Source organism: Gopherus flavomarginatus, chromosome 3 (assembly GCF_025201925.1).
Source record: "Gopherus flavomarginatus isolate rGopFla2 chromosome 3, rGopFla2.mat.asm, whole genome shotgun sequence".
In the NCBI taxonomy this organism is placed as follows: domain Eukaryota; kingdom Metazoa; phylum Chordata; order Testudines; family Testudinidae; genus Gopherus; species Gopherus flavomarginatus.
Window position 1 is genome coordinate 202,650,733 of NC_066619.1, and position 24,020 is coordinate 202,674,752.

General features: G+C 42.3%; 2 protein-coding genes across 8 annotated transcripts in view; both read left to right on the forward strand.

The window, feature by feature from the left end:
• The first annotated feature begins 896 nt into the window (after positions 1-896).
• Positions 897-2,721, forward strand: LOC127047822 (uncharacterized). The gene is made up of 2 exons (XM_050946656.1): positions 897-1,339; positions 2,122-2,721. The coding sequence occupies exons 1-2, from the start codon at positions 1,075-1,077 to the stop codon at positions 2,649-2,651; spliced, it is 795 nt and encodes a 264-aa protein (XP_050802613.1). The 5' UTR covers positions 897-1,074; the 3' UTR covers positions 2,652-2,721.
• Positions 2,722-7,095: 4,374 nt separating this feature from the next.
• TMEM131L (transmembrane 131 like) overlaps positions 7,096-24,020 on the forward strand; it is a 123,864-nt gene continuing 106,939 nt past the window's right edge. For 6 of the 7 annotated variants that reach the window (XR_007773442.1, XM_050946217.1, XM_050946213.1 and 3 more), the window contains exons 1-3: positions 7,096-7,297; positions 8,101-8,171; positions 16,134-16,177. Coding sequence is in view for 5 of the 7 variants with exons in the window: in XM_050946217.1 (XP_050802174.1) it covers positions 7,174-7,297; positions 8,101-8,171; positions 16,134-16,177 (239 nt within the window). In the remaining 2 variants the exon portion in view is untranslated. Of the gene's footprint in view, positions 7,298-8,100; positions 8,172-16,133; positions 16,178-23,081; positions 23,166-24,020 lie in introns of those variants that run through there. The other variant, XM_050946218.1, reaches the window with a different exon arrangement.

Consider the following 24,020-nt stretch of genomic DNA (forward strand, 5'->3'; position numbering starts at 1 on the left):
AGTATCCTGGCCTGCGACTAAAGATGACTTGGCCACGTCTGGTTGTTCACACTCCACCTTGGGCAGTATCCATGCAGAGTCAATGCACTGGGTGTGTGAGTGCTGCCTAATTAAAGTCCTAGACACCTTGTCTATCTGGAAGCTCTTCTGATCTTCCAGCTGTTCAACCAGCCCATTCAATCCACAAGCATTCCAGCGGGGATAGGGAGGGGGAAAGCCAGTTCACAGGTATTCAGAGAAGGAGAGGAGACAAAAGGGTGGGGAGAAGTATAACAGACCTTTTAAGTATACAGGTTATACATAGTATAGTTATACAGAGCATACAGATCACTGCTGCTCCTACAACAAGTAAAATTTATTCCTCTTCTAGTACAGGAATAAACTATACCAGTATACGGTAAGTACGTTTATACCGGTATAACTGCATTCACACTGAGGGCTTGGCTACACTGGAGAGTTGCAGTGCTGGTGATGGGGTTACAGCGCTGCAACTCACTCTGTGTCCACACTTGCAAAGCACAGCCAGCGCTGCAACTCCCTGGCTGCAGCGCTGGCGGTACACCTGGTCTGCTTGGGGTGTAGCGATTCCAGCGCTGGTGATGCAGCGCTGGTCATCAAGTGTGGCCACCAAAAGCGCTTTTATTGGCCTCTAGGGTATTAGGAGGTATCCCAGCATACCTGTTCAGCCACTCTGCTCATCATTTCGCACTCCACTGCCCTGGGCTCAGGTGACCCACCCTTTAAATGCCCTGGGAATTTTAAAAATCCCCTTCCTGTTTGCTCAGCCAGGTGTGGAGTGCAATCAATCAATCACTGACCATGCCTCCACGCCCCAAACATGCCCCAGCATGGAACACTTGCGAGCTGCAGAACCTCATCAGTGTTTGGGGTGAGGAAGCTGTGCAGTCACAGCTGCGCTCCAGCTGTAGAAATTATACCTATGGGCAGCTATCAAAGTCCTTGCTGCAAAGGGGCCGTGAACCGGACACGTTGCAGTGCAGGGTTAAAGTAAAGGAGCTGCGGAGTGCGTATTGCAAAGCCTGTGAAGGAAACCGCCGCTCAGGAGCTGCCCCCATGACCTGCTGTTTTTACAAGGAGCTGGATGCCATACTTGGGTGTGACCCCACTGCCAATCCGAGGATCACAATGGAGAGTTCAGAGCAGGGAGAAGAGGGGGAGGGTGTAGAGGAAACCGAGAGTGAGGTTACTGGGGTGGAGGGAGACACCTCGGAGTCCCAGGAGGCATGCAGCCAGGAGCTCTTCTCAAGCCAGGAGGAAGCTAGCCAGTCGCAGCAGCTGGAACTCGTTGGTGAAGAAGAAGCAGAGGAGCAGGTTCATGGTAAGCAGCTCTTATTTTAAGGATGGAAATGTTTTGGGAGAGGGGGAGTTATGGCTGCCTGCACGCATGCCTAGATGTGGAATAGCCCATTGATTTGGTCTATCACATCTCGGTAATCGGCCTCAGTAATCTCTTCAAAAGTTTCAGCCAGAGCGTGGACAATGCGTTTGCGCAAGTTTATAGGGAAAGCCACTGTGGTCCTTATCCCAGTCAGGCTAATGCATCCACGCCACTGTGCCGCGAGGGGTGGGGGGACCATTGCTGCACGCAGGCAAGCTGCATAGGGACCAGGGCGGAATCCACATTGCTGTAGAAGACCCTCCCGCTCTTCCCAGGTAACACGCAGCAGTGATATATCTGGCAGTAGAAAATCCTGTTGAAAATGTAGGGATAGTGTTCAGTGCAGGTCCTCCCAGCTGCTCTCTGCTTTCCCCAATGCAGAGAAACCCTAGTGAGCCCTGACTCAAGCATCTCCCCTTCCCAGAGGAGTAACTGCTGTGGCAATTGTGGGGGTGGTGTTCAGTGCAGGTCCCCCCCAGCTGCTCTCTGCTTTCCCCAATGCAGAGAAGCCCCAGTGAGCCCTGACTCAAGCAGCTCCCCTTCCCAGGTGAGTCGTGGCAGAAACACTCATCCCATTACTCACCATGTCTTCGCTGCTGTGGCCTCTCTGTGCTATGTTTGCTATGTGTAAATGATGCTACAAGTAGCCTACAAACTCCTTCACTGTGATAATAAACAATGCAGCCTCTGTATTAAATGTTTCTATTTCTGTTTTTTTTAAGTGTCCTTGAATCTTCCGGCTCTATCACAGCCTGCTGAAAGACTACAGAACTTGAGGTGTAAACCAAGGAAAAGCAAAGATGATTTGGTGAAAGCAGTTATGAATCAGTATGCCAGTGAGAATAAGAGGCTGCAGGACTGGAGAGAGAAAATGCATCAGTGGAGGGAAACACAAAGCAGGAGAAAGGAATTGGCTACCAAGAAAAGCACAAAGCAACTGATACGCCTACTGGCGCGCCAAACGGACTGTATGCAGTCTCTTGTAGCCATGCAGGCAGATCAGTACCGTGCTAACCCCCTCACCCCCCAAAGCTCTCTCCCTTGTGCCCCACTGTTTGCTCAAAACCCCTTTCTCCAGCAGCCTGGTTCTTACCACCACCAGCTGCCCCCAACACCTGTACGTTCACCTACCAGCCCTGAGAACTACGACCCTTACCCTATGCACTCAACCCCCATCACCATGCAGTATATTAATCCTGAAGTGCAGCAGGCATTGCACAGCAATCCAGGCAGGACATATTCAAACCTCTGAATGTACAGTTCATCACCCTACCCCCCTGCCCTTTTATGTACTGTATTTTGAATAAATAATTTCTTGGCTTTTAAAACAGTTTTTATTATTGCAGAAAGTGAAAAATACTGTACACCAAGGGAAAAACAGCCACTGCAAATCATTGTAACCACTGCATTTCACACCCGTGCAAGGCACCAAACATTACTGTTGGCTTTCAGCCTCAAATTGCTCCCTTAAGGCATCCCTAATCCTTGAAGCCCTGTGCTGGGCCTCTCTAGTAGCCCTGCTCTCTGGCTGTGCAAATTCAGCCTCTAGGCGTTGAACCTCAGAGGTCCATTCCTCACTGAATGTTTCACCCTTCCCTTCACAAATATTATGAAGGGTACAGCACGCGGATATAACAGCGGGGATGCTGCTTTCCCCCAAGTCTAGCTTCCCATATAGACACCTCCAGCATCCCTTTAAATGGCCGAAAGCACACTCCACAGTCATTCTGCACCGGCTCAGCCTGTAGTTGAACCGGTCCTTGCTCCTGTCAAGTTTCCCTGTATACGGTTTCATGAGCCATGGCATTAAGGGGTAAGCGGGGTCTCCAAGGATAACAATGGGCATTTCGACGTCCCCTACTGTGATCTTGTGGTCTGGGAAAAAAGTCCCGGCCAGCAGCTTCCTGAACAGGGCACTGTTCCGAAAGATGCGTGCATCATGCACCTTTCCAGGCCATCCTGAGTAAATGTTAGTGAAACGCCCACGGTGATCCACAAGCGCTTGGAGAACCAGAGAGAATTACCCCTTGCTATTAATGTACTCGGATGCCAGGTGGGGTGGTGCCAGAATAGGAATATGCGTCCCATCTATCGCCCCCCCACAGTTAGGGAAACCCATTTGTGCAAAGCCATCCACAATGTCCTGCACGTTCCCCAGAGTCACAGTTCTTCTTAGCAGGATGCGATTAATGGCTGTGCAAACTTGCATCAACACTATTCCAACGGTCGACTTTCCCACTCCAAACTGGTTCGCGACCGATCGGTAGCTGTCTGGAGTTGCCAGCTTCCCGACTGCAATAGCCACCCGCTTCTCCACTGGCAGGGCAGCTCTCAATCTCGTGTCCTTGCGCCGCAGGGTGGGGGCTAGCTCCTCACACAGTCCCATGAAAGTGGCTTTTCTCATCCAAAAGTTCTGCAGCCACTGCTCGTCATCCCAGACTTGCAGGACGATGTGATCCCACCACTCAATCCTTGTCTCCTGAGTCCAAAGGTGGCGTTCCACTGTGCTGAGCACATCTGTTACTGCCACAAGCAATTTAGTGTCTTGCGCGTCAGGCGAATCAATATCATCGTCTGACTCCTCACTGTCACTTTGGAGCTGAAGGAATAGCTCAACTGCCAAATGTGATGTGCTGGCAACATTCATCAGCAAGGTCCTCAGCAGCTGGGGCTCCATTTGTAACAGAAATCGCGCTGCAGACTCACAATGGCGCCAAACTGCTGGGATCTGTAGCGATGCACCATGGGGCGTTGGGACAGGAAGCGGAATGACCCGCACCCTTTCGTCCCCTTCCCACAGCGCCAAAATGGGACGAGGTGCTCTGTGGGATAGCTGCCCACAATGCACCACTCCCAACAGCACTGCAAATGCTGCAAATGTGGCCACACTGCAGCGCTGGTAGCTGTCAGTGTGGCCACACTGCAGCGCTGTCCCTACACAGCTGTACGAACACAGCTGTAACTCCCAGTGCTGCACAAATGTAAGTGTAGCCATACCCAAAGTGGGGTTGTACCACTTTAAGTATACCACTATAGTTAAAATGGTGCAGCATTTGTGTGTAAATGAGGCCTTGGTATGTAACAGTATACAGTATGTGAAAAGCGATTGATTAGTGATCCTGAAGGAATGAACAGAAGACAGGAAAGATGTTTGAAAAAGAACAGCATTATAGAAAGAGAATGGGAAAAGGAAAAAAATAAAATAGAGGGAGAAGGAAGAGGAGGAAATAAGTAAGGGTGAAAAATGTAGTTAGCATACAGAGTCTGTATGCATGATAGGCAAAAGGAAAAGTCTTCTGTTCCAATGTTGCTTTCTCAGTGAATGGAGAAACACTTAATAAGTTTCAGGCATGAACTCTTAGAAAAGTTGCTATCCGAAAGGTGCATGGATTTGAGAGGCATTTTATGACTAGCAAATATAAAGACCTAGATGACCATATATAACTGTTTGTTATTAGAGGGGTAGCTGTGTTAGTCAGGATCTGTAAAAGCAGCAAAGAGTCCTGTGGCACCTTATAGACTAACAGACGTATTGGAGCATGAGCTTCTTTACCTCTTTGAGAATTATTACTGATAGCAACGACTAACGGAGTTCCTATTAGGATTTATACAGAACCTGGGTCAAGAGATGAAAAAGGATCTTGTTAATTGTTTGGCTTTAATGTCTTTTCTAACTACCACAATTGCACTCGTTAGCTGGGTGGTTTTTTGTTTTTTTTTAAGATTTGCAAAACTAGTTTGAATTTGGGAAATATTTTTTTAAAGTATTACTAGCTAGAGGAAAGGCTATGCTATGTGTTGCAATGATTAGAGAACATGTTGGAAGCTACATATTGTTAAAAATGGGTGAGTTCTAGACAGTATCTGGACTGCATTTTATACATTATGTAGGCTTCAGATTTATAAAATAAAGATAAAAGGGCCCTATCTGAATACTGTAGTTGCCTATGACAGTTACTCAAAAATACAATAGAACAAAAAAGAAATAGCAATCCCATTACATGCAATAATGCTAAGTAACCAAGTAACACAAAAATAAACCAAATTCTTGACTTTTCTCTAAATATCACATCCAATATTTGCTTCTTCAGCAGCCCTCTTCAGAATATCTGCCTTGAAGGTCAGCAGATGTGGGCTAAACCAAGAGGGTTTTTCCCCTGCTTCCTCTCAGTGCTCTGTTTTCCCTCCCCAGCCTCTCTCACTGTTTTGAGCTCTACTCACTCTTTTGATCCATTTTTTTCAAACAACATTAGTTGAGCTTTTGAGCCTCAGAATATTCAAGAGGGTAATAAAGCTAGAAGTGTTTATCTAGCCCTAATTTTAAGAATTAATGTTGCTTGACAGGTGTGTGGTTGCATCACTTCTGTCTTCTGACTTTCAAGCATCCTCCATGTCTGACAGCATCAGGATCAAAAGATTAGGCATAGAGAAATATTCCTAGACCATATAAACAAACTGTTGAGCAATCCAGAATGTATTATATAGTTAAATAAATAAATGGTTGGTTTCCATAGGAAAATACCACCATGATTTGTTTTCTCTGAATTATTTAACAGGAAATGGGGTAAGTCTCTGTAGTTTGACTTTGAAGGAAAGGGTTTCCCATGACTTTTGCATCCCACAGTGAGGTTGTCCACATTCCACATGAGCTCTGCATTAGTCTATTTCTGTCAACACCTGTTATAAGCTGAAGCCTTACCATGAGGTCTCCCCCTTTTTATATTATGTTGAGGTCAGACTCCTGAGTCCTCTGGAGTAGTCAGTGTCTTGTCACCCCTAGTAACAGCTTGTCAAATTCACCGGATATCCTCACTGCAACAATTGGCAAGAGGCCACACAGATATACTTCCCTTTCCCCTTCCCATAAGTTTTAACCACCATTCCATTAATGCTTTCTGTGCAGAGTTTGTTTTTTGTGGGCAATAAAAATTCTCTGTAGCATGTGTGTACATGCATGCATGTGCACATACACACAAAATTCAAACACCCCTCTGCTAGCACTTGGAGACTGGAGTTGGGAGGAATGTGTGTGTGCAGAGTTTAGTACTGAAGAGCTGTCATCTGGTGCTGGCATGTAACATATTGCTTGCACCACATCAGGCCAGAATGCAATTTGCTTTTGAAGTGGTACAGTGAATAAGCAGACAAATTACTTTGTGTGTATGTGAGACAGACACATCAAGGTGATAATTTGCTAATATATTCCACTAGCTGGAATGCAAATACAGTTGTTGTGTACTGACACCATTTTTATATGCACTTGTGTTTCCCCACGTGCACACACCACACACACTACACTTCACCTGTGTATAAATGTGTGCATGGATATAAGGCGTGGGTAAAAGGGGTGCATCTATTAACATTTTAAAACCCTATGGAGAGCAGGGTTGAGACTGTATTTCCCTTAGCTTGAGACAGTAGGCCCCATACCGCTCTCCTAAGTCGGGCACGGCTTCTGCTGAACTGAGCGAGTCTAAGTAAGGAGGGCAGGATTTGGCCCAGGGCTGGCTGAAGATTTACCTTCTACTCCCCCCTTCCCCCGTCTCCCAAGCTCTGTGGCTGGCCTCTCTGCCATGTGCTCTGCAGGAGCGGCGGCTGCAGCCGGGCGGGGCCAGCGTGCAGGCTGCATTCTTATTGTCAATGTTCCAGCCCGGGCCGCGCCGCGCATTGCCCAGCCCTCCCTATCGCTGTGGCACACACGCGCAGAGCGGAGGAGGCGGTGGCTGCAGCAGCAGCAGCAGTCTCGGAGCAGCACGCAGTAGCAGAGCACCAGCATGGCGGGGCTCCGCTACCCGCAGCAAGGCAGCTACTGCCGCGCAGCCACGGCCATGAATCTCTTGCTAGGCGTCTTCCAGATCCTCTTACCCTGCTTTCGCCCGGGAGAAGCGCAGGGCCAAGGTAAGCGCTGGTAAATCAGCCCAAGGGCAGGGGGCTGGTGGAATTCGCAGATGGGGGGAAGAGGGTTGCTGCTTGTAAATAAGGTGGTGGAGGAGAGCAGAGGGGCTGTGCATGGGCAAAGCAAAGGCGAAAGCCCTGCTCGAGCACCGACCAGCATGATCGATTCTGATTGCAAAGCCATTCCCTTTCTCTCCATCCTTTTGTGCGTGCGATTCGAGGACAGCCCCCAGCTTTGTGTTGGCTGTAATGGTTCCCAGCCCCGAAACAGAGGGGAGAAGAATGAGGAGGACTCCGCTTCCTGCAGCATTGTTTCGGGCTCTGCTGTTGTGGCTGGAGTCCTCGTGTTTGGCCCCTCTTTTAATGCTAGAAGCAGTTGCAACCTTGTAACAAACTGCGAACCAGCGTTACAGCGAAATAAGCCATGAATTTCCCCTTTCCCAACCCCACATCCTTGTGGCTCGCTCCCCCAGCTATACCATGCTGCACACACGCTGACATTGCAGAGAAAAGAGACCCTCCTTTTTATCAGTAGAGGCTCCTCAGGGTAGGCATTAACTCACCCGTTTGGAGTCAGACACATTATCATCTTTACCCGCTGCACAAATTGGTTCAGGAGGCACCTTTATGTGCCAGTTTTGCCTGCCTACTTTAGATGTCACCAGCCTGCGCTGCTTTTAATATGGACGCTTTTTTTTTCAGCACGGGGGAAAAGAGAAACATGAAATTCTGCTGTTAGAGCTTTCTCGTGCATGTAAAATGTGATTAGTTATTTTCGTGTGTGTTGTTTTGTTTGGCTTGTTTAGCTATTGACCCAATCCCCAGCGTGGTGGAGCTGTGGCAAGCCGAAGAAGGGGAACTGCTGATGCCCACTCAGGTGAGGAGATCTGGTAAAAGCACTGAGGGTGTATAGAGGGAGGAGCAGAAGCAGCTGGACAGCCAGCCCACAGCACAGTGACCGCTACTAATGTCAGTTTGCCTTGCAAACAAACTGTGTGGCCACCACACCTGGCAACAGCGCACAAGTCCCCCATGTGATACCATGAGTCATAATGGCTTCAGATTCAGGGGCAGGGTGTGTGTTTGGGGTTGGGACTGCACCTTTCCAGGGTTGAAGCAGTGAACAGTGCTCATATTTAAGATTACATTGTAACTCTGAGAGAAATAAAGTGATATCAAGTAGCCTGTTATCCCCTTGGTAAAGGAGAGTCTATTACAGTGTTGCTCTGCATCCATTCAGTTTTGGTGTGATGAGCTCTAAGACTGACAGAAGAGGTATGTCTATTCAGTCCTTTCTTTTTTTTTTGCTGAGATATCCTACAATGTTGCTAATTATTGTGATGGTTTTCTGATGTGGTTTGTGGCTTTGCACAACCATCTTATTTTACATATGCCACCAAAGATCCATCGAATGGTAGCTTTAAGCATGTGCTGATGTGCGCAGGATTTGAGTTGGAGTATTAAAGGTTAAAAAGCTCAATATCCCATTCAGCAATCAAGTCCTGCCTTGATTTCATTTTCCAGAGCTGTGAGGCTCAAAAGAAAGAAGTCAAGTTAGACAGAAAGAAACTACACAAACACTTATATGCTTGTAATTGTTTTACACTCCCTTCTTAGCTTCTTCTTGCCTACCTGAGCTATATCAAGTTCAAACTCTTCTGACCATTTCCGCCTGCTTTTCCCTCCAATTGTTTTTGCTCCTCGTAAGCCCCTCCCAACTTCCCTCACATTTTCTTCAATGCTGCCCCCTATGCTTGGACTCTCTTCTCTCCTTTCAGCTCTTAAAAACTTTTTATCCACTAAGCCTGTCAGTGATGACTCCTCCTCCTCCTCCTCCTCCTCCACAATGTACACAGTATTTGCGACTGAGCCATAATTTGTGTGTGAAGTGTAATAGCTGCTTCTTGTTGGTTCAGTATCCATCATGCTGACAGCCCTCTATAAATAACTTGCAGCAATCGCCAATACTGTCCTCTCACCTGGAGTTTATATTTGTTTTTGTTTTAAAAGCATTTGCTTTCTGAGTCTGACTTGGGCAGCACCGTTCTCTTAGTTTCTGTAGGTTCTTAGTCTCTCTTTAAGGTGACCTGCAAGTGTGTGAAAGGAAAGGGATGGGAGAACTGGACTCATGCTTTGCTTTCAGGCCTTCTTTGTACATCACAAGAGAACAACGGCGGTTTTGTTTTGTTTGTTGTAATCCTACCTGTTTGTAACATTAAAAATATTGGTCCTGTTTATCCTGAAAGATTATAGATGAATGGAAAACTAGTGGAATGTTGACTTCACAAGTACCAAGAAGGGGAAGCTTGATTAGAGCAGATGTGGCTTTTATTTAGACTCTATATAATTCTGTGGGTTGGTTGGTTTGTTTGTTTGTAATTTGTTAATGTCTGTTTAACTAAAACACTTGAGAGAAAAGTTTCTTTGTAAAGGACTCAGCACTTAAATTCTCTCAATTATGGGCTAAAAAAGCTCCAGATATGCACACAGGCTCTTGAGTCCTCCAGTGAGAAAGGAAATACAGGTCTGATTTTTCTAAAATAAAAAACAAGCACATGATTTTTTGGGGGGTGGGTTGAGGAGGGGGAATCTGACTTTCTTTATATCTGTACACAAAAAAGGGGATCTGGGACTCTAAAACAGCTTGTTTTTGGTTGGCAGGCACTTTTTCAAAAAGTATCAGCAGATCACGGTTGTAGTTGCTCTTAAGATCAAAGTATATTGTTTCTATCAGAATCCAAAAAGCAATGGCATGGTAATTAACAATTGGCACTCTGCAAGGCAGACTCAGTACATTGTTACTAAAGGGAATTTTATGATGGGAAGAGTGACTTGGAAATCCCCAGGACAAAAATAACCTTCTTAGCCACCATAGATTCAGAGAGAGAGATGATTTTTTTTTTCAATTTAAAAATAAATCCTGGGTATAGCTATAAACATTGAAGATGCCAGCAATTAAGTCATCAAGCACTATTAGTTTGCACTGAACTTTTCCTTTGTGGTGTCTGTGGCATATATCTCTTAAATGATTTTAAAATTGTGGGGGAGGTTATATTCTGTCACATTTGTGGACATAATTTAAGTATAATAGACCAGCAGAGTGTTCTGTAAAAAGATATTGCTAGTTTGGATTTGGCTCTGTTTACAAGCATTAGCAGATTTCCACAAATAGTGATATTAAATTACACAGCATTTTCAGGGTGCTGGAAAAAAAGGGAATGCAATAATCATACATTTGTATAGCCTATTAAAGTACAACTGAGGGAGATTAGGCAGAGTGAGACCATGTCTCAGGGACAGAGTGGTGCTAGTTGTTTAATATCGGTGGCCTGGTTAGGTCTGGGATGATGATGATGAATATTATTTTTGGCACACAGGGTGCCAGGTGGTAGGGTCCTAACTTCACTTCATGTTGTTTAATGTAGTGTCTGTGGCTAATAAGGTTAGTTGCCCTCTCTGAATTGAGGGGTGATGAAGCCTGTGGTGCTACATGTGTAACTGAGACTTGGCTGGGTGACATTGCAGTATGTCATTAGCCCAGATTCCGTTAAGTTAAAGCATAGATTGAATGTATAAGGTCTCCCGCTTTAAAGCTGTATTCAACTTAGGTTATGTTTACAGTGTTAAAAAAATTGCAACAGTGAGTCTCCAACACCAGGTCAGCTGACTCTGGCTTGTGGAGTTTGAGCTATGGTGCTGAAAATAGCAGTGTAGATGTTCCCGCCTGGGCTGGGATTCAGAGCCTAAGCTCCCAGCCTGAGCGGGAATGTCTACTCACCTATTTTTAGCCCTATAGCATGAGCCTGAGTCAGTTGACCCAGGTTCTGAGACTCACTTCTGTGGGATTTTACTTTTTTGTTTTGCAATGTAGATGTACCCTAAGAGAGCTCAATACGAGTCAGAGGGGCTTGTGTGGATGTGCAGGCTACCTTTGAAGTTCTTGTCTGAGAATTGCAGTAGAACCTCAGAATTACGAACACCTTGGGAATGGAGGTTGTTCGTAACTCTAAAGTGTTCGTAAATGTGAACAAAACATTATGATTGTTTAAAAAGTTTACAACTGAACATTGACTTAATACTGTTTGAAACTTTACTATGCAGAAGAAAAAATGCTGCTTTTAACCATCTCAATTTAAATGAAACAAGCACAGAAACAGTTTCCTTACCTTCTCAAATCTTTTTTTAAACCTTCCCTTCATTTTTTTAGCAGTTTACATTTAACACAGTACTGTATTTGCTTTTGTGTGTGTGTATGTGTCTGCTGCTGCCAGACTGCATACTTCCAGTTCCAAATGAGGTGAGTGGTTGACCAGTCAGTTCATAACTCTGGTGTTCCTAACTCTTGAGGATCTACTGTACTGTATTCCTCTTAGTGCAGTGTTGGAGTGGTTGTGACTGATGGTTTATACAGATAATACAGAAACTATCCAGTGTTAGCTCAGAATCTCATGGGTGCCCTGCCAAATATGGGACTCCTCCATGTGCTTTCTAGCCTAATACACACAGTTGTGTATACACTGGATCTTGATTTTGAATGAGTTTTGGAGGGAAGAGATTACGCTCTTGTCATGGACAATACCATTGCCACCTCCACTGCGAAGTCAGCACACCTCTTATTTGTTGGTCTACCTCCAGAACAAGTTAGATTTCAGATGGCTGTCAGGAAATGGCTGTTCAGACTGGCAACCCCCTAGATAACATATTGTCCTACCAGGCTATCTTTTTATCCTAGATTGTCAATGAAGTGGTGTCTAGTTACACTCATTCCCTGCATGTTCCTCCCAGATAATGATGATATACTGAGAGCCAGGGTGGATTTGATTTAAATCACTAGTCAGGAAGACGTTCTTGATGGATGTTATAATCTTAATACGTATTCTTCACAACTCAGAGATAGATGTAGGTTTCACTTTTAGAAGGTACACACTATACATTTTTAAGTGATTTATTTTGAAAACTTTTCATATTAGTTTTAAAGCTATATCAGAAAATGAATGATTGTTAGAATATTTCATTTACCAAAGGTAATTGAAGCAGATAGTTCACCTCCCAATGACTTCATAAATATCTCCAATTCAACAGGTTAATCATTAATATTTGGAAGATTTTCTTGCCATTCTGTATTAGGAGAACATCACCAGACAGACATTTAAATTGTTTTATTTAACCTAAACAACAACGTTATGTATTCTGGATTTTTTTTCTTCAACAGCAAACGTAATATTTTAACAAAACAAGCATATGCATGTTTGAATTTAGTTAAACATCCAAGTTTTTTAAATTCAGACTTTTTTTGTTAAAATTGTTTTTAACTAAAATAGTTAAATGAAATATTAAAACAAAAATTAAATTGACGATGTCAGCCAGGTCAACATGAGAAACTTAAAATATTGGCTTCTGCAGCTAACTCGGTCGTCTTCACCTTCATTTTCCTGTTTGCTCATAATCTGGAAAAGAAAACCAAACGTTCCTGCTTTTTCAGGTCCCAAATGATTTCTCAATTTGGAATGAATTAGTCCATAGGAAGAAAATAATTCTTTCTACACCGGCAGAAGCAGCTACTGCTGTTAAAAGTGAGATTATCACTTCAACAGTCTCTGAATCAAAGTGCTTAAGTGACTTCCACCGGTTCCCTGGTGTGACTTTCTTTAAAACATCACCAGCAAATACATATTTCTTGAATGGTTCTTATTCCCAAACTGAGTCTCTTTTACAGCCTGCTGCCATTATAGGTTTTCCCTTCTAGTGAAAGAATGGTATGGTAGATCTCAGATCAATGAAGGCTACTGTCAGAAAGACCTCAAGACTTCTGGAATATGCTGCTCAAACAGTTTCATGTTGTTTTCTGCTGCCTGTCCCTCCCTTATCACATTTATCTCCAGACTACTTCTCCTTGTCCAGATCTATTCTTACCCCAACAATCTTCTATTCATTGAACTTTTTGAAACTTTACACTTTTAGAGAGAGGTAAGGTTTGACACTGTACACAAATTTGCAGAGGGACAATAGGGTTGAGGTCTGTTATTTCTCACATCTATATTGTTTATTTAAAAACATTTTTGCTGTTAACAAGCACGTTGTCTCTGCAGACACAAATCCACAGTTTGAGAATTGCAAAATTAAGCATCTCTGATGGTATCTTCTAGACCAGGGGTAGGCAACTATGGCACACGTGCCGAAGGCGGCACGCGAGCTGATTTTCAGTGGCACTCAACGCTGCCTGGGTCCTGGCCGCCGGTCTGGGGGCTCTACATTTTAATTTAATTTTAAATGAAGTTTCTTAAACATTTTAAAAACCTTATTTACTTTACATACAATAATAGTTTAGTTATATATCATACACTTATAGAAAGAGACCTTCTAAAAACGTTAAAATATATGACTGGCACGTGAAACCTTAAATTAGAGTGAATAAAGACTCTGCATGCCACTTCTGAAAGGTTGCCGACCCCTGTTCTAGACTGAGCAATGAGTTCCGTTGGATAGATAAAGATTAACCTAAATAATCTATACAGAAGCCCCATAAAATTGCGTCCCTAATCCATGAACTATTGGAACTCATTTACAAAACTTTTCTTAAACATTACATGAATACATTGTCTCATACTATAGAATTAGAATTTATAATCCCTATTCCATGATGAGATACGTTATAGCTCAAATATATCTTAATTAAAACTATCTTTAGATATTTTTTCCTCAAAAAACATTTTATCAAAAAAACACAATTAAAAACAGATTTAAAAAAAAAATCACTTTTATCCACCCTGCTGATAGCCTTTGGCAGCTTGAGGAAGGAAGATAATGTTAGAGCTAGAAGGCATGTTCCAAATCATGAGTGTTTGAGGTGTTATGCGGCTGTACCACAGATGCGGACGGATATTTTCACCACCACTATAACAAATGTGAAGTCCTGAGCAGTAGAACTGTTAAAGAATAGTAGAGAGGCTGGAGATATAGAATGAGACAACACAGAATCAGATTTTAGGTTTTCACACTTGTTATAAAGGCTGTGGATAATACCACTTAGAATCAGACTGGATTACCAGCCTTTGTTGTGATTTAGCTATTTTGGGGGGATTAAAATCTGAAGTCTCATGGAGGTTTTGAAATGCATAGGCAACACTGGGAAACTGAATTATCTCCTTCCTACTTGGTTAAGTCTAGTGGAGGAAGATGCTGGCTCATTTATCAGAGGAGATTCTCAACCGCTCTTCAGGAATTTCAAATGCTAACATCTCTTGTTATGCTGATGCTGAAGAACTGTCTGATGAGATTGTGAATTTCTAGCCTCTCTTTTTAAGGAAAATTTATGAAAAGGTTTTGAAGTCCTCAGATTTCCTTAATTCCTGTCAGTCTTGTTGCAGGCCTGGATATGGTATGAAGACTGCACTTGTCTCATTGGTTGATGATCTGCTTCTGGCGATGGACAGAGATTAGCTGTCTGTGCTGCCTTTTAAAAAAAAATCTATCTCATGCTTTTAATGCCATTACCAATGATGTATTGATGCTTTTACTGACCCTGGCAAAGATAGATAGAATTGTATCTGAGTGCTTGTCTTTTTCCTCTTTTCATAGGCCCCTGGCTAATACTGAGCAGCTGAACATCTCTTCAGTGATTTCCGCCCCCCCCCCCCCCCCCCCCCCGGCTACACTGCTCAGTAGGTTTGTGAAGCTGGGTGGCTTTGTTGCCCCATCGCTCTGAGTTTCCATTTTATTGGACCTTGATGATAGTTAATCCCTTCTCCAGTATCTAGCCAAAATTGGAGCTTGAATTCATCATGGGTTAGAGGTAGAATGGGGAAACAGCTGGTCGTAAAAGTTCTACATTTTCTTTTCACTGTGTGGCATTTTCCCACTTTTTGCTGTTCAGGTTTGCATTTGAGTATCTTGTGAGACTTTCAGCTGTTGCTTCAATAACCAAGAAAACTTCATATAATTTGTGCTTAGCAAGATGACTGACCTTTTCATGAAAATGTTAATCTAACTAAAGTTGTCCTTTACTGTTTCAATGCAAATTGAATGGTTGCACCTTGTTTTATACTACACCTGAAGACCACTTGGAAACTTTAGCTGGTTCAGAACACGGCTTTTTGCCTGGTTAAAGGGGTTTCCTGCAACAAGCATATTAAACCAAAGCTCTCTTTCACTTCAGTATGCAGTTCAAAGTGTTTTGAAATACAAGTTGTCATGATTTTTGCCCTGTGTAGTTTGGAGACCATCTCTGTACTCGTGTTTTATTTCAGCAGTTGAGATCAGCGGTGATGCTTGAGCTCATAGGCCCTAGAAATGTTTTTGGACTTCTGTGTTCATTGGAGAGTCCTAGATTTAGGAATTTGCTTCCCTGCCTTTGATCAGACAAATGCCAGAGTTTGTCCACCTTCAAGGTATTTTGTGGTCTGTTTTCTCAGACTTTGGCTAATGAATGCATTGAATGAGCACAAGTACTTTGAGGGGAACTGATTGATCTTTATGATTTCAGAGTGTTTAGTGTAGATATTGGTTTGTCTTTAATTCTTTCTGTACACTTTTAATCATTTGAATTGTACATGTGCATTTGTACAATTGGAAATAAATACATTAGATGGAGGTTTGGAAAAGATAATGGATTAACCATGCTAAGTGGCAATAAAATCCTAAATCTTGGCTAGATGTTGTTTAATTACTTAAGCATGTAGAATTTCTTTGTACTGAATGGAGCTTCTTAATTTATAATTTCTGGCTTTTTACTCATGAATCATGATTGTGTCAATTTCAGTGGGATTAGAAGCACAGTACATTTCCATTGTACACTGTTATGATATTTAAATCCTTACACGGTATTTTTTCTGTTCATTAGGCTGATTCTGAGGAGGATGTGGAAGAGCATCCACAAGAGCAAAGGTAAGTAAAACCCAACTTAAACCGTAGATATTAGAGCTCATCTCAGTTTATAAAACTGCATTATACACTTTAAAACTCATTCAAGTGTCACTGGATAGATAAGTTAAAATTAAAAGTATTCTGACGTATTACATTACATTTTATAATAAAGTTGAAATGTCCATGACATTAACGCTACAGTACTTATATCATTAGCAATTAATGTTAATACTAACTAACTGTAGTCAGTGAAGCCGGATATAAAGCACAATATGTACCAGGCTAGAAAAATGCTCTCTTGCCTCTTTTCTTCCTAATTTTTTACCTTAGTTGTATTTGATTTTTACAGTTTTTGCACAAAAGATTTTTATATTTGCAAATGGACGTTGTGTCTTTCATTGTGTGTCTCTTGTTTGAACTTGTAGTGGGTCTTAAATCTCAGTTGTAAATTATAATAGTCTCACAGTGTTGCTAACTCTGTGAGTGTGGTTAACACTTGGAAGTTACAGTGATAGGCATGACAGAAGAACTGGTGGGGGAGAGAAACAGTTTCACTGTGTTGTTATAGATCCCTACATTTCCTGAACTTTCAGTTTCTTCAAATTAGATAAATCGTAAAGTTTTTAAGAAATGTAGCTCTTAACTACAGTATACTGTTTCTTTTAATGTCACTCCGTCCGTTTTGAAGGGTTGGGTAGTATCTAGGACTGCAGATTTGTCAAAGCATACTTTATGCAAAGTCATGGAGTGGTCATGGTAAATTTAGTTAAAGTCACAGGTTCAGGGGAAATAGTTGCATTTTCATATCCATGATTTTACACCCCATCTATCCTCTTTAAATGCAATATACATAAATGCTTCCACAATAGTCTGTCTGCCGACGCAGGGAAAAACCCGCCCAGGATACAAACTCAAACACTATGCTAGTGTTCTTCTCCACTGCTGCCGCCTCCTCACCCTACCAAGGGTGCACTGACCACCTGCAACAGCAACCTCCACCCTGGCACTGGTACTCTATTCCCTGCCTGATGAGGAGGAGAGGTCCCCTGAAGGGGGGTGGGGGGAATAGACCTGGAGAATAAGCCCAGCCCAGCGAGTAGGGGAGGCCCTTGGGAAGGGAGGGAGGGAGGGAATGGAAGAGCGAGCCCATCGCACACTGGTGGTTCCTGTCCCACGGGATTGGATCCAGCTCCCCGCTCCAGGTGTTGTGACTTGGTGCATGGGGTTTCAGTGCCATGAACATTTGGTCCAGTCACCCATTCTGTCATTATGGCAGGAGGATGTCCAGGCATAACTTGAGTGAGTGATTATACAAGTGCGTGTTCCAGGACTGGGAAGCCAGGCCCAGCCGTGTGGGATAGGAGCCATTGCTATGGGGTGAATGCAGGGTGGACTCGATCTCCAGGCCCTCCTCCCAGGCTTCCCCTCCTCACTGGGCTGGTGTGGGCTTGCTTTCCGGGGTCTTTCCTCTGTACTGGGCTGGTGATCCACCATTGTCTGGGAAATGCTGCTTTCTTAAAGTCATTCACACACAAGAAACTCACGGTATTTGTAATACTTTAGCACCATGACAAACCCACAACCCTGGTAAATATTACACTTCTTTTTTTTTCACATATTTTGTTTTCTCTAAGTGTCCAGATTAAAATACTTGGAAATCTGCCAATGAAACAGTTCTGTTCTTTGGTACACATTAGTGTGGGCATGTCTTTCAGTGCCATGTAAGTCATACAAATCACAGGACTTAAACAAATATTTTAGATATAATGCAACAATATATTAATAGTGGCAGTTATCCACAGAAGCTTGTTTCATCCAGCCAGTGATTAAATGTGGGCAAACACAGGATTTCATTACCGTGTTAATTATTGGTGGAGTGTGGGTTGTTGGGTGATTTGCACCCCACCTCAGCCCTCCTCCAGGTAAACTTTTTTCCATCAGGAGCCCAGCTGCCTAAGATATGCAGGCAGGGGCCTGCCTAACCCAGGACAGAATCAAAGCTGTTATCTCTAAAGTCCTAGAGCAGGGGTGGCCAACATGTGGCTCTTCAGACATTAATATGCGACTCCTAGTATAGGCACCAGATCCAGGGCTGGAGCTACAGGTGCCAACTTTCCAATATGCCAGGCAGTGCTCACTGCTCAACCCCTGGCTCTGCCACAGGCCCTGCCCCCACTCCACTCCTTCCCACCCCTGAGTCTGCCACGGCCTCGCTCCTTCCCCCTCCCACCCAGAGCCTCCTGCACGCCATAAACCAGCTGATCAGGAGGTGCAGGGAAAGAAGGGGAAGGTGCTGATTGGCAGGGCTGCCGTGGGCGGGAGGCGCTTGGGGTGTGGGGGAAGCTGATGGGAGGCTGCTGACATATTACTGTGAGTCTTTGGCAATGTACATTGGTAAATTCTGGCTCCTTCTCAGGCTGGCCACCCCTGTACTAGAGAATGATAAAAATGACATTAGAAATGAAATAGCACAGTTGTGTTACCAGTTGCTACCTACAGTTCCTGCCCATGTACTACATGTGATTCCTAGTCACAATATGTGGCTGCTGCCCGAGATACTTACTTTAATAGGTATAACTTGACCTTGTTTTTCCCTCCAAAGGAGGGCAAAATCCTTCAGTTGTTACTCAGGCAAAACTTCCATTGAGAACAGTGGGAGTTCTGCCTGGATAAGGACTGAGGTTTTTGTCCCACTGTTTGTGCCTATGGCCTGTATGATTTTCCAGGCAGGGTTTTTAATGCATGTCTAAGCATTGCTGAGGTGAAGTCAGGACCAACTGAAGATGGTGTTTGTGCTTCTAGTTAGTTGCCAGAAACGTGGGGCTCGGGGAGAAAAAAGTCCTTTGATGTTTGCTTTTCCCTGTAGGTTGTGTGACTGGCTCAAAGGGCACTGGTAATAAAAATATTGATAAAAGAATTAAAGTAGTTCCTGAGATTGTGATAGGTCCTGTGACCAATTTTTAATTACTCAGGTTGTTTTAAAATATCTTCATGGCTGATCCATCTCGAATATGGATCTTTGTTGTGAAAGAAAAATTTGTCAGGTGCACTGCACGCTTACACTATTTTCATACTCGAATGCCCCAGGAAACCTATCTATATAGCTCTCGATTTGCATGTGTCTTTTAAGCCGTTTTTTGTATTTTCTAGCATATGCAATATTTATTTGGAGGTTATGAATATGGGCTAGAAAAGATAGTTGAGAAGCGTAGTAATAAGAATAGTATCAGCGGGATAGCCATGTTAGTTTGTATTCACAGAAACGAGGAGTCCGGTGGCATCTTAAAGACTAACAGATTTATTTGGGCACAAAGGTTTTTTACCCACAAAAGCTTGTGTCCAAATAAATCTGTTAGTCTTTTAAGGTGCCACCGGACTGCACGTTGATTTGGGGTAATAATAGGATTCCTCTCTCTAGCTAGTTGTTTTCTTTTCAGATCCCATTTCATTCGCATGGTTTACATTGTATGCTGAAATGTTGGGACCACATTTCCTTTTCCTAAAGCAGTGAACAAGAAGCGAACTGGTAGCATACCAGATAACTTAGTTGGGAATGTGATGTATGTTTAGCAATCAGAACTAGGAAACTCCCAAGGCATTGGAAGGAAATTAGTGCACTCTTTTGGCATTGCTAAAAGTAGCAAGTGTAACAGAAGCTAGTGGTGAAAGTGAATCAAAGCGGTCTCCAGTGCTGAAGAAAGCAGATAGAGTTCTGGATCTTGGGACACACAGAAAAAGAGATCTTCCCAAAGCATTACATAGTCTGTAATATCTAATGCTAGGTTAATGGATTCTTTTGGGAGCTTGTTAATCTAATTTTAGAAAAACGATCACTAAGGCATTAACTGACTTCCTGTACATGTGCATCTCAGAAACATCCATTTGAGGTGTGTTTTGTGTTCTGTACTTAAGAAGAATGGGTATTTATTATCTTTGTACTCAATTTTCTACATAGGCTAATGCCAAAACCACTATTTTGTCGTAAATTTTGGAAAGAACTTTTCACTGACAAGTAAGAAATGCTTCGTTTGGAGTTCTGTGGGCTGGCAGATGTCTGTATGTGGAGGGAAGGTAGTGGGGAGGGGAGGAAATGTTCCTAGTTACCTAGGTTACAATTCCTGCTTCCCTGATTGCTTGGATTCTCCTAGGCAGTGTTTTCTTGCTACCTGAATCAAGGTCAGTGTAGGAAATGATGAGAATGCATAGTTAGATGGTTGGACATACTTTTTTGGAATACGTTCTTCAACCAAATTAAAAGATTCACTTACTCAGAAATAACCTTTTTATGTTATATCAAGTTTATTAAAAAATATCTCCTGAATTTGTAGAGCTGGAGGGAAAGCTCTCTAACAAAAACAAGTTTGGCATAGGCTGTTACCAGCAGAAGAAAATCAATGACAAGTGCTGACAGTTATTTCTTCAAACTGTTGAAACTTCAGTGTTTGAACAGCTGAAAATGGACATGTAAATACTGCTTGTCTGAATTGAGGGACGATAATGCCTGTAATACTGCCCAATTTGCTAAAATAGAGAAAAAAAGAATATGGTAAGTTGTGACGGATCTTGTGGCCAGGCTTAATTTAGCTGAGGGTAAAAATGAAAAAACAGAAAGTGAAGTTGAAACTATTGAAAGAGGTTACATGATAAACCAAACTACGATAAAGGCTTTCCCTGCCAAACTCCTATAATTTGGGGGGAGGGAAAGACCTCAGCTTGTAGAATCAGAGGCTTTTTAGAATAGTCTACTTAGGAGGATTTAAGTGCATTTATATTTATTACCCAATTGTTTCACGTTAGAACCTGCACGTAGAGTAGCCAAAGATATTGCAAAGTCAAGTGTTAAACAGAGACCGACATTATTGAAATTTCTGAATGTCCATTACAAAGTCACCGGCTAGTTTACAGGGAAAAAAGAAGAAATTTTTCATTGATTTATTTTAAAAACTGAGTCTTTTAAGATCTTGAAGGAGAAAAAGCTTCTTGTTTTTACAGTTTTTCATTGGGGATTTTATAGAAAAGTTTGCCCTAAAATTACCTCTCTCATTGATTAATGTGTGTAGAAGGAATGTTGCTGTACACTTTTATATCATAAAGGCACACACAGTAGAGAAAGGGAAGGATTGCAAACAGACCTTTTTTTTGTTTTTTGTTTTCAATATTATAATAGTAGCAAATAGGATAGAAGGTATTTTACCCATTTTAACTTAAACAGATTAGGCATCTTTTGTTTTGTGTCGACAAGTCTCAGATAACATAAGAAAAGTCATGTGTGATCCACTTATATCAGTCAAATAATTTTTCTGTGTTTAAACTTTTCCCCTTGGATACTGAGACGGCATTTGACTTGGTGGAGTGGGATTACTTTGAATTGTTTCCAAACTCCCTAAGAATTCAATGCCTAGAATAAGAGTTGGTGGTTAGAATTCTTACCCCTTTCGCTTGTCAAGGAAAAATACTCTTGTTTATACTGGTCTTTGCTTTATCTGTGTAATACCACCTCAGCCTTGGCAAAGGCATCAGAGATAAAGATAGGCGGAGAGAATAACAAAGTAGTATTGTATGTTGCTGTCATTTAATTTGTCTTGGCGTTGGTCATTGAGATTTAGTTTATATTAGCAAAGTATAAGGAGTTGGGTATTCTTGAGGGGTTTTAAATGAATTTTGAAAAAGAGATGATTTATCAATTGCCCTCCTGAGGGATAATAAGATGGCGCTCAAATTCTCAATAGTTCATGTGGACTGAGAAATCAGTGAAGTAGTGAGGATTAATATATGCACAGCTACTAATGCAATTTAATTGTAATTGCATTCTGAAAAGAAGACATGGAAAATTGGCATGCTTCACATTAGCTGATTTGGATATTAATATGCTAGCCTATAAATGAATGTGTTGCCAAATACAAGATATCTATTCCATTATCATATGTTTATAGTGCTGAGACCCAGTTCAGATTATCTGTGAATACATTTAGAAGGGCAAGAAATTTAGGGTAGCTAGTGATGTATTTTAAAAAATAAAAGAAACAGGTACTCCTGGCCAGGGCTGCCCAGAGGATTCAGGAAGCCTGGGGCAAAGCAATTTTGGGGTCCCCTTCCATAAAAAAAAAGTTGCAATACTATAGAATACTATATTCTCATGGGGGCCCGGGGCCTCAGGCAAATTGTCCCACTTTCCCCCCTCCCCCATCTGGGCAGCCCTGCTCCTGGCCTTGATATTTTAATTCCTAAAGGTCCAGTTTTTTGTGGGGAAGGGGTAGTGGCATGGAACCTATGATACACTCTTAAGCATTGGAGAGATATTGAGCAGACTTCAAATCTTCATAACAGCCTCATGGAACTAATTTTCTTTCTATTTATAGATTATTCAGAAAAGAAACAAACCTTTCCTGTATTACTAAAAATAAAAAATGCAACTGTTAATATTTTTTAAGCTTAAGCCTTTTTACTGTCAATTAACTGGAGTTGCTGCAAATCAAAAATTGCCTCCAGCATATACAGAATGAATCCAGCTTTTGTGGTATAGTATGGGAGCAGCAGAAAATTATCTCATCAGTTAATTTTTCCTTTTTAAATACACCACTGCAATTGCAGGCTCCTTATGGCCTCACCCAATTGTCAGGGAGTCAGTAATTTCAGTTCTGCCACCACTGGAATGAAGGGTTTTTTCCAGCGTTATATTTTGTTTTACATCATTTCTAAAAGAACCAAAAACAGTGTATATATGTGTTATCTGAACAGAAAGATTTAAATAGATGCCTGGAGCCAATGTGGAGGAAAATGGGTTTTAATCTAAAATTGGTGGAGTTACTCCTCCAAATTTAAGCTAAACTGGAGTGTTATTTTGGATATAATTTGTAAAATTTACTCAGGATCTCCAGCTGGAGGTGTCCTTCTTTTACTGTTGTTTACTTCTTTGGACTAATAGAGTAGAAAACCTCACAAGGTTTGGCTGACTGGAAGACTGTCTTTTGCTGCTCACTGAAGAAAACTGCCAAAGTGGTTTGCAAAGGTATGGTATATCTTAATAATGGAGAAACAGATGGCGGTGAATGGCAACCACATTTCTAGAATACGCATACACCTTTCTGGCTTCCTAAATTGGGGGTAGCTATGGTGAGCAAGCTGGCGTCTCCTCGGTCCTTTTTTCTTTTATAGGGCTTTTTTGTCTTTCCAATGTTGTAATTCGGTCACTGATGAACTTTACCGTGGATTGCACTGCTGCAGTATCAAAAACAGTCCTTCTTCCAATCTATTATCCTACTGTATTGTTTTGGAGAACTATACGTACAATGTGCTTCTTACTTTCACTATTTTATTTGTGTTCATATTAGCCCACAATTTACTGTTGTGTTTTTTATTGTATGTTAAATTAATAAAAATCTCCAGTCCCCATCCCTCCTCCAAAATGTCTTGGAGATGTTGTTCCTGTTAAGACATATAAAAGGACCTATATGGTGTTTAAAGGAAAAAAACAGTCCATTTATAATAGATGTCTTAAATGCTCCAGAACTTCCTAGGAAAAACTTACTTGATGTGACTTGGTTTGTCTTTCATCCCTTGATGCCAGTGGGTCCAGAGAGCCTTTCATTTTTATCCATTGCTTCATATAAGGCTACCATATGTTCATATTTAGAATTTCATAGAGTACTGCACAATTTATTTACAAACAGGAGGGTTCATCTGCTAAAAACAGGGTATGTCTGTTGATCTGGGGAACAAGAGACCTGAAGTTACTCCCAAAGCGTATTGCATGGCAGTGCTATATGCTAACAAATGAGTCATCTGGCCAACCCATTTTTAAGAGACTTTTAATCAAAGTTAGAAGTTATAGCACTGGTTCAGGCCAATTGTATTTTGTTGTATG